We start from the raw sequence: 14,979 nt of genomic DNA, 5'->3' as shown, positions 1-14,979 counted from the left end.
GAACTACCGTGGTTCTCCACTGTTTGACATATTGCTAAGTAAATTGTTCCCTCTAGACCTCTGCTGTTCCTTAGAGCACCAGAATCATTGGAGCACTATGTGTGATGTGCTGGTATCTTTTAGTAAGTGTAGGAAGAGAAATAGTCTCTGCCAAGGATTTGTCTAAGTCAAGAGAGGAAGATCTGAATTCATCCTGCTTGAGGTGCAGGAGTCTGAACCACAAGTTCCATAGGGTTCTCACCATTTTCCCAGGAGAAATACAGACTCTGCCTTTTCAAAGTGAGAAGAACAGAAGTACCAAAGTTTATCTGCTATCTTGTGCCGTGAAGAAAGACAAGAAAGGAGACCTGATGCTACAGACTGCTTCTGAGGCTATCCACTGCTATAGAAGACCCCAGTAAAACCTTGTGTGTCCTTTGGTGGCTCACATGTTCTTCCCTGTTTAGACAGGGAACTATATAACCTGCTGTCGCCCATTCATTTTGGGGAGAGGATATAATTTGCATACTTGTCTTGACGTCTACACTAATACAATTCTGTATTCATTTAGCTGTTAAAATGTTTTGTAACCTTACTGTAGGCATGATTCCAAGCAATCTTTGCTTACTTTGGGTTATCGTTGGCGAGTAAGAATGTCCTTCATGCCAGAAACTCCAGAAAATTTTCCTGGCCTTCTCAATACTGCTTACTAAGCACCAAGTCCTGTTTCAAATAGCAGTCTGGATTCAGTTGTCAGTGTGTAGTGTGCCTAGCACTGTATTGCGGGCCAGCATCTGTGCTCTGGGTTTGTTAGCACAAAAGCAGTAACCATTTGGTTCTAATGAAAAAAAAGAAAATAAGGCTGGCAAGGAAGATGTTTTTAAGAGGTAGTGAACTATGTTTTTATTTTTCTGTCTTCAAAACAGAGGGCATTTTGGCATTTTAGCTAATTATGTTGTCTAAACATAATCAGAATAGTACATCCCAACTACAAAAAAGAAAATAAATGTAAATTGAAAGAAGTTGGAGGAAATGCAGCATTAGTAATGAGGGAAAGGTGACTAATTCCTTTTTTACTCAATATGTTACTGTAATGTAGCAACAGGAAGAGGTTCAAACTGCTTGCAAAACTTCTACTTCCCTACCACTGCAATACCAAAAGGCTAGGAATGGATAGGTAAATAACAAAAAAAGATATGTCTATGGATGACTGCTGTGTGGTTGGAAAACGTATTACAAGGTATAAAATCATTTAAGATACTGCAGTCCATATCTGTAGATTGGCTGAAGGAGAGTGGTGGTGGTAAGCATGAGATTTGAGGAAGTGACCAATGGAAGGAAAGATGCACAAACCGAGGTACTTACTTTGCTAGGTGGCAAGGGCATAGGCAACGTATCAGCAAATGAGTTTTGGTATTTCCCTCTCCCTTTTGGTGTCCTTTCGAAGACTATACGTATGTATCTACATTAGCCGGATTTTGATCAAAATTTTGTTCTGGCAGGCACTCACGATATCACCAAGTTAAAACCTTGGTTTGAAATTGGTATATCTAAAATATTGTCAAATTCCACTCATTCTTACAAAGTATTCAGAAGGAGCTTTCAAAAGGCATAGCCCATGCTTTTGTAAGGCACCAGTCCTATTCTGCTCCTTAAAAGAAAGGGTTTGTGGGCATCTGTTCCAAGAAGATTCAGAATTGCCTTGTGGTGCTGAGTAATGGGGACTCCAAAGGTTGCCCCTGTCTGTGACTATAGTGAGGGGCATAACCCCCTCGGTGCCTGCTTCGCATCCCTGTCTGGTACAGCTCCCTCTTCCGTCTGGATGTTGTGTAAATGCTAAGGTGCCTAACTCAGGTGGGATGGTGCTGGGCTGTGCCCTTCTTGGTTGAATTTCAGGTGCTGCATAGCTGAGCAGTCCCTGACCCTTGTTGGATCTATCTGTAGGTGTTTATTTTCAAAAATAACCAGGATAATCTTTTTTCTCTCTAGAAAAGTTGATTGCGTATCAACGGGAATTTCATGCTTTGAAGGAACGTCTTCGTATAGCTGAGCATCGCACCCTGCAACGCTCTTCTGAGCTGAACGCTATCTTGGAGCAGTTCAGGCGTGCAGTAGCAGAAACAAATGGGAGTAAGAATGCAATGAATAATTTCTCAGGTACATACTGTGATTGAGCTATTTTTTATAACTCTGCAATACCTATATCTCTCCTTATTACTATAGAATAAGAAATTAATACCAAGAAAGCCAAATGAAACTGTTCAGCAGCGCGACTAAAGAATGTGTAATGTGTTATATCTGGTGGGGATTTTTTGAGGTTTTATTTTTTCCAATTTCTATTCTTTGTGATCCACCCACTCTTCATTCTTACGATTTTCGGGACTGAATACTTATTCCATACCTAGGTCCCAGAGTTTGGAACTTCCGGCTACTTGTCAAAATATATTCAATATGTTGAATAATAATTTACATCACTTTTTAAATAGAGCTTGAGGGGAAAGATGGGCAAATGGAAGAAGTGGGTCAACGTGAAGCAATCAAAATATGTTTAAAAGTCAGCTAGAAGACGTAAAAACATACAGGCTAAGTAAGGTATTGGTTGTGATTTGTAAAATGTACAGGTAATGTCCTTTTTAATAACTAGTGATTAAACGGTAAACTGGTAAAGTGAGTTTTTACCCATTTCAGAGGCTGTTGCCCAAGTTTACCGCAAGCTGTGTTTGGCAATGTTAGAGAATGCCTTTGCATTACTTACCAGATTATTGAAGTAAACTTTAAAAATCACACTATTAACTGCTTTAGTCACTCTGATTATTCTAGATGGAAAATTAATAACAAATAAATATAAACTTTCTAGCAAGGGGTGTGATTCAGTACGTTGCAGAAATTTCACTGTTTTGGCCTAATGAAGACTATAAACCCAAAGAGTTTTGCAAATCCAAAAACTGGATCAAGCTTTTTCAATCTGTTGTCCACTTGCACATGTGCTATGGGTTACTATTTTCTATAAAAAGTTTTTTTCGGGGAGGGGGGGTGGTGTGGTGTGTGTGTTATAATTAACAACCTCAGTGTTATAATTAACAACCCCTCAGTGCTGATATTAATGATGAATTGCTCTGTCTGACTCTAATGGCCTGTCCAACCTGATGGCCTGTCCAACCTGATCTTCATAGTTCTGTGGATCTCCAGAAATGATGTGGATAAAAGTTACACCTAACATAGTCTGTCACTGTTGTCTTCCTATTCTCTGTGTGTGTTTTTGCTGTTAAAGTGAACAACCAGAGGAAGTCAAGTAATATTGATACTGGATTTATGATTAAGTTATTACCACACTTATTTCTAAAAATGAGTTAGCTTGCTTATAGACAATATAGCCATAGGGAGTTGTTCTCTTCTGATGCAGCTGAAGTTACTGATTCACATTTTTAACATTCTACCATGTCTGGATCCTGACTGGGACATAGTCATTTTTCCTCGTGGAGCCATGATGGAAGACAGCTGAAGTCTGAATTCCTGAGCATTTGTGCTCAGAACTTAGTATTAGGTAGATTTTTATTAAGTTTCATGTACTTGAGTATATGGAATACTATGCAGTATTTGCTATCTTTGAAGTTGAAAGAATTCCAGATTGTTCTATGTAGATCATTATTCATTCATATAAAGAGATGTCATACTTTGACTGAATCTGTAGTCCGGCTTTTGCAGTTGAAGCTAAAGGAAATGTTAATAGGAAAAGTAAAATGTACCTGTATTGGAATCTATAAAAAAAAAAAAAACCAAAACAACTATCAAAAAAAGCATCTCTACTTCTGGCATCTATTTACAAAGCATTTTTCAAGATTTTAAGTGGTTAGGAATTTAGTTTCACCCAAAAATAAATATTAAAAAAAAAAACCCAAACAAACCAGACCAAAACGCTTTTGTCGTTGTAGAAGCTAAACTCAGAATCTGAGAGGAATGACATTTATGGCATTACTTTTCTCACTTCACAATTCAATTTTATCTCTGAAACCTTGAGTTTGGTTTTTTACTTATCTTGATATTACAAAGCCCATAAGTTTTCAACAGTCCATATGCTATCATATTTGTCATTTGAAATAAGAGTTGTTTTCACACTTGATGTAAGAAAATAAACACGCACAGCAGGGGAATTTAAAAACTGTTATTTGCAACTTTGAGAGCCACCTGGACATCCAGAGAGGCACTTTCTCTAGAAAGAGCAAGAATTATTTTAAGTACTCTAATGGACTATATTAAATTCATGTTAGCATTTATTTTATTGCAGAAATACTCAAAATCTCAGCTGTATATTTAATGGTATTTTTGTTTTGTATCTGTATGTGCACAGAATCCCAGTATGTATTTATAGCTTTGAGAAGTTATTTGCAGTAGCATCACTACATGGTGATGAGCTCTGTAAGCATAAGTAAAAAATAATCTAGGTAAATACGCCTCCCATTTTGATTTACTGGGGGGGGCGGGGGGGAAGCAAAACCCCAAACTCCTAAATAAATAGAGCATTCTTTACTTCTATGATTAAGCACTAAGTCTTATGTGATTAGATAAATATTAACTATATCTGTAGCAAGGTTACTCAGTGGAAAATAATGTTGACCATCCTTTATTTAAAAAGTGAAAATGAGAAAATTCCTTTGTACACAAGATATAATGCCTCGGTAAAATGCATAATTTGTTCTGTTTTTCAGTTACGACCAAGTTTGTAATTCTCTATTTTTGCCACTGCATAAACCTTCATATTACTTGTTTTCTACATTACTGATTTCATGTATGTTTGCAGATGAGACGCTGAAATTGTTAAAAGAGCTAACAAGTAGAAAATCTCTTCAAGTGCCAAATATCTATTACCATTTGCCTCATTTGTTGAAAAATGAAGGAAGCCTTCAACCTTCCGTGCAGGTTGGCCTTGGAAGGACAGGAGGTATGGTGATACAATGTTTATTTTATGTTTTATGTTTGGAGGGCTTTCTAGTTTTAGTAGTATAATTTCCTTGACCTACTAAGTAATGCAGTACATCTCATTAACTTGTGTGGTACTGATACCTCTTAGAATTTGCACTGAATCCAAGATGAAAAGAGTTTGGCTTCAGTTTTGCTCTTTTCTGCATAATCTTAATCACAACCCACACCAGGTTAAGGTACACACTAAGAAGCATTTAGTTTGAATTACTTTTTTGTAAGTAAGTAAAAGGGAAGAAAGCTCAAGCGTTACAGATTCTGAACTGCTAATGGACATATCTCTTTGGCTTTTCAGATTTGTGGGGCAGCCATGCTTGGATGTAATTATTTTAGAGTTGATGATTCTGTTTTTTTTAAACAGTGTATTTCAGTGTGAAACTTAGAGTTGGGAGAACTAGGATTATCAGGTAATAATTGCATCAATAAAATGTAGGCATTCATTGGTGGTAGTGGGGAATTAGTGTTGTGCTGCAATACTGTTGATCCCCTTTTTTTTCCTAATCCTCACAAATTCTGAGCTTTGGTCATTAGGATAGCTCCATGGAATCGCACTCTTAGAGCTCTAGAAAATAAATAGCGTAAAGCCCAACCAAGCTGATACGCCTCAAAGCATATGTGTGTGTCTCTAAGCTTGAAGGCCCCACCAATGAGTCCTTGTTTCTCTGTGTGCTATCTGACTTGAAAGGTTCATGTTATTGTCCACTAGATCTTTCTTTTTTTCTTTTCTCCCTCTCCTTGCTTTTGAAAGAAGCATTAGTTATTCCTGGCCTGTATTTTTTTTCATTGCTTGAGTAAGTTTGATTGTTCCTTCTTTTAACAGGAGACAGTCCTGTGTGACAAATGTGTGGGCTCAAGCCAAGGACTTTTTATATTTTTTTTTTTAACTATAAACATAATTTTTTCAATGTTGTTATTCAGGAAGGAAAAGGTTTATATTCCTTTATTGTTTTAAGTGAAGACTGTATTGCATCCCACTGGGAATATATGACAGAAGTTTGAAATTGCAAAGTAGAAATTGGAATCAGGTTTATAATTAAAAAGAGGGAGGACATTCTGAGTTAAAATTATTTTCCCAGCTTCTCCTTCCCTGGCCACTGTGTTGTTTGAGTGTTTGTTCTAAAAAATCAGAGCTTGTTAATGCGTAGCTGCTAGGTGAAGCAGGCTCTATAAGGAAGGATAAACAACGTTTTTAATAGTTACTTGATTTTATATATTTATGATGTGGTAAATAATTTCACACAGATGGCTTAAAACGCTGGTGCTGATTTCATGAAGTCTGCTTTATCATTTTACTGTGTTCCTGCTTCTATCTGCTGTGTTCCTAAGAGGTAGCCAGCCCTGGGTACAGAGTGGGCTGCAGAAGAAAGACTATGGGAGAGCTAAGGAACATGGGAGTCAAATGGCCAGCTGGAAGATGGTGTTAATAGTGTTGTAGCTGGGGCCAGATCGCTTTGCATTTGAGGTGCTTTTAACAGGTACAAGAGATTTCAGTGAGGAATTTCCAGGCAATCCTGATGACCTGGACGTGTTTTTCTGGAAGAACCCAAGTCATGTGCAGGGAAAGTAATAGAGTTTTTCAGTAGTGTCATTTTAAAAGATGACTGCTGAGAAGTTAAATACTTGAGTTGTGAAGAATTGTTACGCCAATTTGAAAATAAAACTAAGTTAGGGAGTTTAATCACTCAGTAAGTCTTGGTGCACCTTATCTGACTAATACCATGATTGTTGATTATTACCTATGCAAAAGTCTGGCATGTCTAGGATTACTTTTTTTTTGTTTGCTGTGTTTGCTCTGAGCGTTGGTGGTGATTATGTTAACCATGCTCCTGGTGATGGGTGGTATATTTTTAAACTATTTTTAATTACTGTTATCTCTATCTTTTTGCATTTCTTAAGCAATGCTTTATTATGAGATAAGATTTTTGATTTTTATCTTGTGTATGAAATCACTGAAGGTGCATTTCTGGTTTGTTTGATTTCAGTTTCCATTGTAATGGGAATACCTACAGTGAAAAGAAAAGTCAAGTCTTACCTTACAGAAACTCTCCACTCCCTTATTGATAAGTTGTCCCCTGAAGAAAAACTGGATTGTGTTATGGTTGTCTTTATAGGAGAGGTAATCACTTAAATATTTTTGTACAATTTCTAACCTGCCTTTAATTACAAGTACCACTCATTTCAGGAATTGATGAGGATCTACTTTTTCTTCAAGATACAGACAGATGACTGTCTTCTTCCATGAAAAGGAGACAGTGTCAGTCTTTTGTTTCTGAGACAAACAATCCTGAAGAGCCCAGCTTTTTCTATTTATCAAGGGAATAGTGGGCATGGATTCAGTGGACTGGTTATTTTGCAAGTCTTCTGATGCTTATCTGTAGTGACAGAGATGTGCTAATTACCTTATTCCTTCAACATCAAAATAATTGCTAAGGTACTGTGGTGTCGTAGGGAGGATTCTTCCCATTCTCTTCATGTTACTGCTTAGTCCTTCCTAAAATAAGTACTGCAGTTCGAGACGTTAGGCACAGTTTGTTACTGATTTTATTTTCTGGGCAGTGTGGATATTGTAAGTCCAGACCTTTTTAATGGATTAATTCAAACAGTGTTCAGTTGGACAGTTTGGTCAGTTTGGCTGTGATTTAGTGGAAAACAAATTTAGGAAAATTATTTCAGACTACTTTCAGAAATAATTCTGTTGGCTGCTGGGAATTGCATAGACTCTTGAGAAAAACAAACAGATCAAAATAAATATGACTTAAAGAGTGGGAAATTTATATATATGTTTGACCTTCATCCATCTAACCATATAGTGCTCTACTGAAATAGTGGTTTATGAGTCCCACTGATGAAAATTTGAATTTTGTAGTTTTAACTGTGAAAAAGGTTTTAATCCTATGAAATGGTGTCCATTCAGGCATGAATCAGTGGAAAATCAGATAGGCATTTTAATACATCTAGTTCTATTATCAACACATTTTAAAACTTTCCTTGAAAAGTTTGTAGACTTTTTACCTATACCTGAGAACTGATTCTTACGGTTTTCTAATACAAATTGCTCTTGTTTTCTTTTTCTTGACAGTCAGTCAAAAACTGTCTGGTAGGTACTGCTTTTCTGCAGAAAGTGCTCTTGAAACATCCCTTGGCTGAAAATATCAAGAGAACAGAAATCATTCTGAATTACTGGAACCCTGGGTTTTTCTTCACTGTATTAGGTGGAGTAGTTTTATTGCCTTTTAGTGTGGTTTCTTTTCAAGGTTTAAAACTGAAGTTTAATTTTGTTTTGCTTAAGGAGGTCTGAGTTATGAAGATCAGGTGTTATCATTGGATTCTCTGTCTTCTACAAAACTTGGGAGTGAAAAGAATCCACACTGTATCCCCAACTGCACAAGTTTCTCTTGTCACCTTAGATGAGCCATATTGCTATACCCGAGTTTTCTATAGCTAAATACCTTTCTTTCTTTGAGGTAAGGTGCAATTCTCTTTCATCTTGGGAATGATTCTACAGAAGTGACCGTGAAGGAACTGAATGCTTTAACATGGGAGCTATTGCTTCTGTGCCCAAGGAGGGTTGTGTGGTTTGCTCTGGAGGGGGTTACTGTTACCCTCTGTATCTTACCTTTGTACCTATCTCTTTGAGAGCAGCACTGTGTGCTTACTCACATGCCTACTATGAGCAGTGAAAGCCATGACGCCTGGGAAAATTTGAAGAACCTAAATTTAAATTCTTGTCATGTTATAACCATTCCTTAGATTTGCATTTTTCTTTCTTTGCTCCATCCAGTCTTATGTCCTTCCTGCTTTACTATTTCTTTGACCATGTTTTATATTTTCTTAAGTTCAGTATCTTATAGTTTGTTTTGTAATTGCTACAGGAAACTTTTTCAATGAATAATATGGTACAGTAAATACTTCACCCTGAACTATGATGTGTTTTTTCTGTTATGCTGTATATTTCAGCTTCCTTCTGCAAGATGAAACGTGTAGGTCTATTAAGCATTTTCTCTGGCTAGTTGAAGGAAGGCCTACTCCCCTGGTGGACTTCTGTTTCTCCTTTAAACAAAAGGAAGGGCTTCAGCCTTCACAATAGCTTTGTCTTTGCGGTTCCCTAGCCTAAAACATGTTAGACTATTGCTATCATTAACATGTGTACATTAGTGAAGGCTTATTTAAAAATACATTAGAACTTTGACCAACTATGCCTGTATTAAAAATGATGGCAGAAGTTTCTGAAAAAAAGGTACAGCATCTGCTAAACACCTGTGTAGTTTAAATACAACAAGAAATGGCCAGAGTGAGATTAGGTAATTTTGCTAGTAAGCTTAAAATTACTATCTGTGCTTTGTCTATAGCTTGTACCAACAATAAAAAAAAAAAAAAGACTTTACAAAAATGTTTTTTCAAGAGAATTATATGAAAAGTGGTATTTTAAAAGGATTTTAGTATTTTCTTGCTGACTTTGAGAAATCAAATTGACAGTGTTTAAGAAGCATTGCTGGGAGCCACAGTCATGGACTGTAATCACTTTGTGCTAAGCACCCTAAAAAACTGCTCTAATCCTCCTGTTTATTTAGCAGTTCAATCTCACTCCTTTCCTGTAAATTTGACTTTTTTTTTTCTAGAAAACAAGTTGAAAATTAAGGCTAATGGCCTTCTGCAAACAGCATGAACAGTGTAAACAGATGAGCTAGTAAATATAGATGCATTATGGGTGCTAAATAAAGAGATCTGCATATTCATTTAATGTATGGATTTTTCTCAGTAATGCAATTGTACACAGTAAATTTCCATACTGGAAGTTCAAAGAATTCTAAAATATCTCAGCTGATGTGATATCTAATCACCAATTTAAATAATTACTAGAATTGCTTGACAGTAAACTGTGCAATTGTCCCAGTAACTGACACATGTCTGTGTTCTCCAATTTGTTAAAATAACTTTATTGCAGAATAATTAGTAGGTATTCTTTAGGATGACTAATAAACAGGCATGATTCATTATACCTTTATACTTAAAAATCTTTTTATTCCCTTGCACTATGTAGCTAGTTCATAGGCTCATCAAATGACTTGAAACAAGTGATTCAAATCTCATGAACCTGCTCGGTATGATAACTTGCTTTCAGAATAAGCTATAGGCTATAGGTTTAAGAAACTATGAACTTGAGATTCAAATGGTTGTCTAGTAATTTTCTTTAATAGTGTTTATAATAAACATAGGAAACATGGTTTTGAAGTACTTCATGTCTTGTTCCACTATATTGATATGTGTGTGTATATCTCTCTATATATAAACACAGATACGAACTATTGAATATGAGATAAATTAAAATACTTTTCTGGTATCTAAACAAATTTTTTTTCCTGTAGGACAATCTTATTTATCATGAAGAAAATGCATCTTAGACTTGTTCTAAATATATCACAAATTACTCTAAGTCCACTTCATTGGCAGTGACTGCACTTAGCACACTTCTTTGTACAAACAGTAATCGGTGTATATGGGAAAGGCCTTGATTTGACCAAAAATAGCAGAAAGACAAATCATTTCAGTAAGAATCAGAAGACACTACAGGTATGCAGAAGCATTCTGCTAATTCTGTACACTGAGTACATCTGACTGGTCAATAATTGACCAGCCATTTGTTCTTGGAGCACTGGTCCATAGTTACACTTCCTTGCATATTGCTTATTTGAATCTATGGTGTTTCATGTGTATACAATTCACTTAGGCTAGAAAAACTTGCATAACTTGGGTATCTTTTGCTGTTACTGTTTCATCTCTTTATGTAAACAGTGGCTGCTAAATTAAAAGATGGTGATCTTCAGTAGTGTTCTCCATCCTCCTCTTGTGGAGAATCTTTTTTTCTTTATTATTTCTTTGGGAAAGTTTCTGTACTGGTTGGGTCAGTATGACACAAGCACCCAGCAAGGTATCATCCCATGCGCTGGTATGAACAAAGCCTTAGCAAATTAAGCACTGAGTGTACATACTGAGTTAAACGTTGCTGAACCTGAATGTATTAACATTAGAGTGCAATATGGAAAACTTCTCCAGCAAAATAAACAGGACTGTAGTTTCACCTCTTCTTGCTCTGGTGATCTATCTGAATGATAGATCTCTGTGATCAGCAGATGTCTTGATAGAAAACAAAGGAGTATTTTGTCTCTCTTGCTCTCAGCCTGGGTGTATTAGTATCATCCTGGCAACAGAGATGTTATGTGCTTTCTGCTAATTGTTGAAAACTTGAGAGCTGGCCCTTCCTGGAGCTGTCCTGGAGAGTGTATTCCTAGTCTTTAAAAGATGTCACTGCACATCTCGAGTTGGAGAAAGACCAATAGATCTTAGGTTATACATACATATGTAGGTATGTAATTTTTTTTTTTTAAAATCAAAGCTAGACAAGGCTGTTGTGCTAAATGATACATTATCTTCACCAGATAATTTTAAAGGCCTACACAGATGGCAGTCTTTGTTTTGGACGTCTCATGCAAAACTGATCAGGATGAACACAACTTCTAGATATACTGCCAACTCTTGTATCTGGAAGGCTATTTTGGCCTGTCAGTGAGAATTTAAGATATTCAAGGAGCTGTTGCAATCGCCACTTCTTTGGCACCTAAGCTTTGGTACCCAAAGAACATGGACTGCTGATACTGGGCACCATCATAGCATTTTACGCTCCTCTTTTCATGGCAGTGACTAGTGAAGTTTTTATGTGTGATTAAACTGGTGATAAAAATCCTTCTTAGATCTCAGAAAAGATCCTTGACAGGTTTTGAAACCTTCCATGTACCTGAGACAAATTTAGTATCTCCGCACAAAGATAAAATTTGAGATTGTGCTCTTTTCTTGAGTCCTAGACTTGAATGACTGAAATGCTTCTCTATCTGTAAGACACCTTCTGAGATGCACCTGGGCTACAGTAACTATCTGATGTTTCTGATAAAGGAACATAGCTATTAATAAACAGAGTTGTGTCTGATTTTTTTGGTAATGTCTAGTGTATGTGTGAGATGGAAAGTAACAGTAATAATCTTATTTCAGAAGCATTGTAGCAGGTGATTTCACATCTGAATGACTGACTGAATTGACACTTTGAGTTTTGACAATGCTATCAGATTTTGCTACTGTAGTCTGCCTTGGCCTAAAGATAATGAGGACAAATTCTTTCTGTCCTCCAAATAAAGTACACATATCATAGAAAGGTGCTTTTGACAGTACACAGCAACTACCTATCTTCTGGAAAACAAACTATCTAGACCTTTTCAATGATTTACAGGCTTACCCAAGGACAAGAAAAAATTTCCCCAGGTTGCCAGTCCACATATGCTGCTTTCTTTCAGACTCTACAAACTAAGCTTCATCTGTAATATGCACAAAACTAGTAGAAGACTGTATGACACTGACATAACTTGCATCTGAATGTCCTGTTTTGAATTGTCCCTTGATTTTAATTTTTTTTTTTTTTTTCATTTGTACTGGCCTTAAAAGCTAAACTTGTTCTCTGATGTGGTGCTGTGGTTCACAGCACAATCCATATGTATGTGTGCCCTCACGATCGAGTTGCTGACATGCTGGACACAAGGGTAGGGAGAAACGAGAGTGAAGTGATACAAGAATATACTTGTATTCGTGCTTTTGCTGCCAAAGGCTTTGCATTGTGAAAGCCTGTCCTGAGCTGAATTAGATTAATCACAGAAATGACCGGAGAAAGAAATTTCTTACGTATGTGGTAGAGTGGGGACTTTCAGTACAGGAGGGATGAAGTCATTAGCTCATGTAGGACACGGAGGCTACATTTTGCTTATGTGAGGTTAGCCAGCTATGTTATGACAGTATTGTGCATTCCTGTTTTTTGCTTTGCATCTTGTTCTCATGTTCCCTGTATTTACCTTGAACTTGCCTCTTCAGATCTGAAAGCAAACACTGTATTCTTGAAAATAATTTTTTTCAGCTGCATTTGTGGAACTCGGAGAGATATTATTACCTTTTTCCATAGGCTTTATTTATATCTATACACTATTGCAACCGCTGGAAACCACTGCTGCACTTTTACTCTTTAGGGCTTTTTCTTCACTGCATAAATATCCAAAAATAGGTCCAAATGCCACTTTAGTGGCTGCTTTTTTCTATGTGAATTTTAATGCCTTGTAGGTAATTATATTCATATGTACTTCCAAGGCAAATAAACATTTGCTTTGCCTTTTCTGGAGTCTGTTCAATTTTGCATTGTTTATTATTATTTAAAATACATTGTAAAATTATTCCACCCCTATTCTACAGGGATGATGAAAGATCAAATAAAATTGTAGAAATTAGTACGCAATGAAATGACAACACTTTGCAGATTAGCATGGTTGTTTCCCAGGGATTTTTTTTCTTTTTTTGGAAGATGCTCTTGAGTAAGTTAAGACTTACTTACAGTAGATTTCATTTAAGAATTAAGATCTGGATAATCTAACAGCCTAGATAAACCACCTTGTTTAGAATGTACTGTACAGTTAATGTCTGAATTTCCTCGCTCTTTCACTGTAGCTTCTTTTCTTGAATTTTTGTTTCTTCTAGCAGTACCATGTCTTGTTGGTACTGCTAGAGTAAGAGACCATGTCTTGTATGGTCTGATGCAAAGTGTTTGTGCGCTTGCTCAGCCTTTTGTTTCAACTTACTGTTTTGCTCGTTTAGACTTTATGTATGTGGATTAGAGCTGATTCTCAGTTTGACATGGTGATACAGATGCAATCTAAGTGCTACTAAATGAAATTAAGAGGCAAAATCTAAAACAAAAACAGTGTTTTTCACTTGGTACAGAGCTAAATTGTGGACCTTGTTGCTATTGGATAGTGTAGAATATGAGTGAGTAAATGGGTTCTGAAATGAATCTGGCAAATTCACAAAGACCAGATCCAGGAGGAGCTGTTGAATCTAATGGTATGGATACCGGTCAGGCCTAGGAATTGTAAACTGTTGATTACTGAGAACTGGGAGGTATATGAAAGGAAGGAAGCTTCATTCTGTACATACCCCATTTATTGCACTCTACACCGCACTGGTGCGGCCTCACCTCGAGTACTGTATGCAGTTTTAGGTGCTTTGATATAAGAAGGGCATCAAGCTATTTGAGAGTGTCTGGAGGAGGGCAACCAAGATGGTGAAAAGCCTCGAGGGCAAGACTCATGAGGAGTGGCTGAGGTCGCTTGGTTTGTTCAGCTTGGAGAAGAGAAGGCTGAGGGGTGACCTCATTGCTGTCTACAACTTCCTCAAGGGGGGCAAGTGGAGAGGGAGGTGCTGATCTCCTCTCTCTGATGACCAGTGATAGCACATGAGGAAATGGAATTAAGCTGCATCAGGGGAAGTTCAGGTTGGATGTTAGGAGAAGTTTCTCAGCTGAGAGGGTGGTTGGTTACTGGAACAGGCTCCCCAAGGCAGTGGTCAGGGCACCAAGCCTCTCAGAGTTCAAGGAGCATCTGGACAACCCTCTTAGTCATATGGCTTAATTTTAGGTAGTCCTGTGAGCAGCAGGGAGTTGGACTCAGTGGTCCTTATGGGTCCTGTCCAACTTTAGATATTCTTTGATTGCATCTTTTTTTTTTTTCTATGCATCTGCTACTGGCTAAGACAGTAGATAGACCTTTGGTCTAAAATGCCATTGTTTTCCTTACCTTTTGAAAAACAGTCCACCTTCTGTCATTCTTGAGGGTATGAAGTAGGTAGGATTTAACAGTACAAAAGGGTTGATTCTTGAAACTAGAAATCTTGGTTTTGTCTGACAGTTGGCTAGCTGTTAATCAGAACTTTCTACTGCTGGTTTTGTCTGCTAGCTAATGTATTCTACTACTTTGCTACGCACACACTCACTCATAAAAATCAATAAAAAAGACTGGTAAGTTCGTTGTTGTTCTGGTTCTTTGTGTGTTTGTTACGAAGAATAATGTTTGTTCAGACAAACCTTAGAATAATTGCAAATTTGAAATGCATCCTCACCTAAACTAGAGAAGGTATACTAAAGAATTGTAGGGCAGCATC

At 37.0% G+C, this 14,979-nt stretch overlaps 1 protein-coding gene across 1 annotated transcript in view; it reads left to right on the top strand.

Moving 5' to 3' along the window:
• The first annotated feature begins 1,972 nt into the window (after positions 1 to 1,972).
• The window catches only part of MGAT4A (mannosyl (alpha-1,3-)-glycoprotein beta-1,4-N-acetylglucosaminyltransferase, isozyme A), a 46,674-nt gene continuing 33,667 nt past the window's right edge, over positions 1,973 to 14,979 (top strand). The window contains exons 1-3 of the mRNA XM_010291704.1: positions 1,973 to 2,136; positions 4,778 to 4,918; positions 6,939 to 7,072. Of these exons, the coding sequence (XP_010290006.1) occupies positions 2,121 to 2,136; positions 4,778 to 4,918; positions 6,939 to 7,072 (291 nt within the window). The 5' untranslated portion in view covers positions 1,973 to 2,120. The remainder of the gene's footprint in view (positions 2,137 to 4,777; positions 4,919 to 6,938; positions 7,073 to 14,979) is intronic.

This window comes from Phaethon lepturus, unplaced genomic scaffold (genome assembly GCF_000687285.1).
Source record: "Phaethon lepturus isolate BGI_N335 unplaced genomic scaffold, ASM68728v1 scaffold11567, whole genome shotgun sequence".
Lineage (NCBI taxonomy): Eukaryota > Metazoa > Chordata > Aves > Phaethontiformes > Phaethontidae > Phaethon > Phaethon lepturus.
This window is presented reverse-complemented; position numbering and strand designations above follow the sequence as displayed.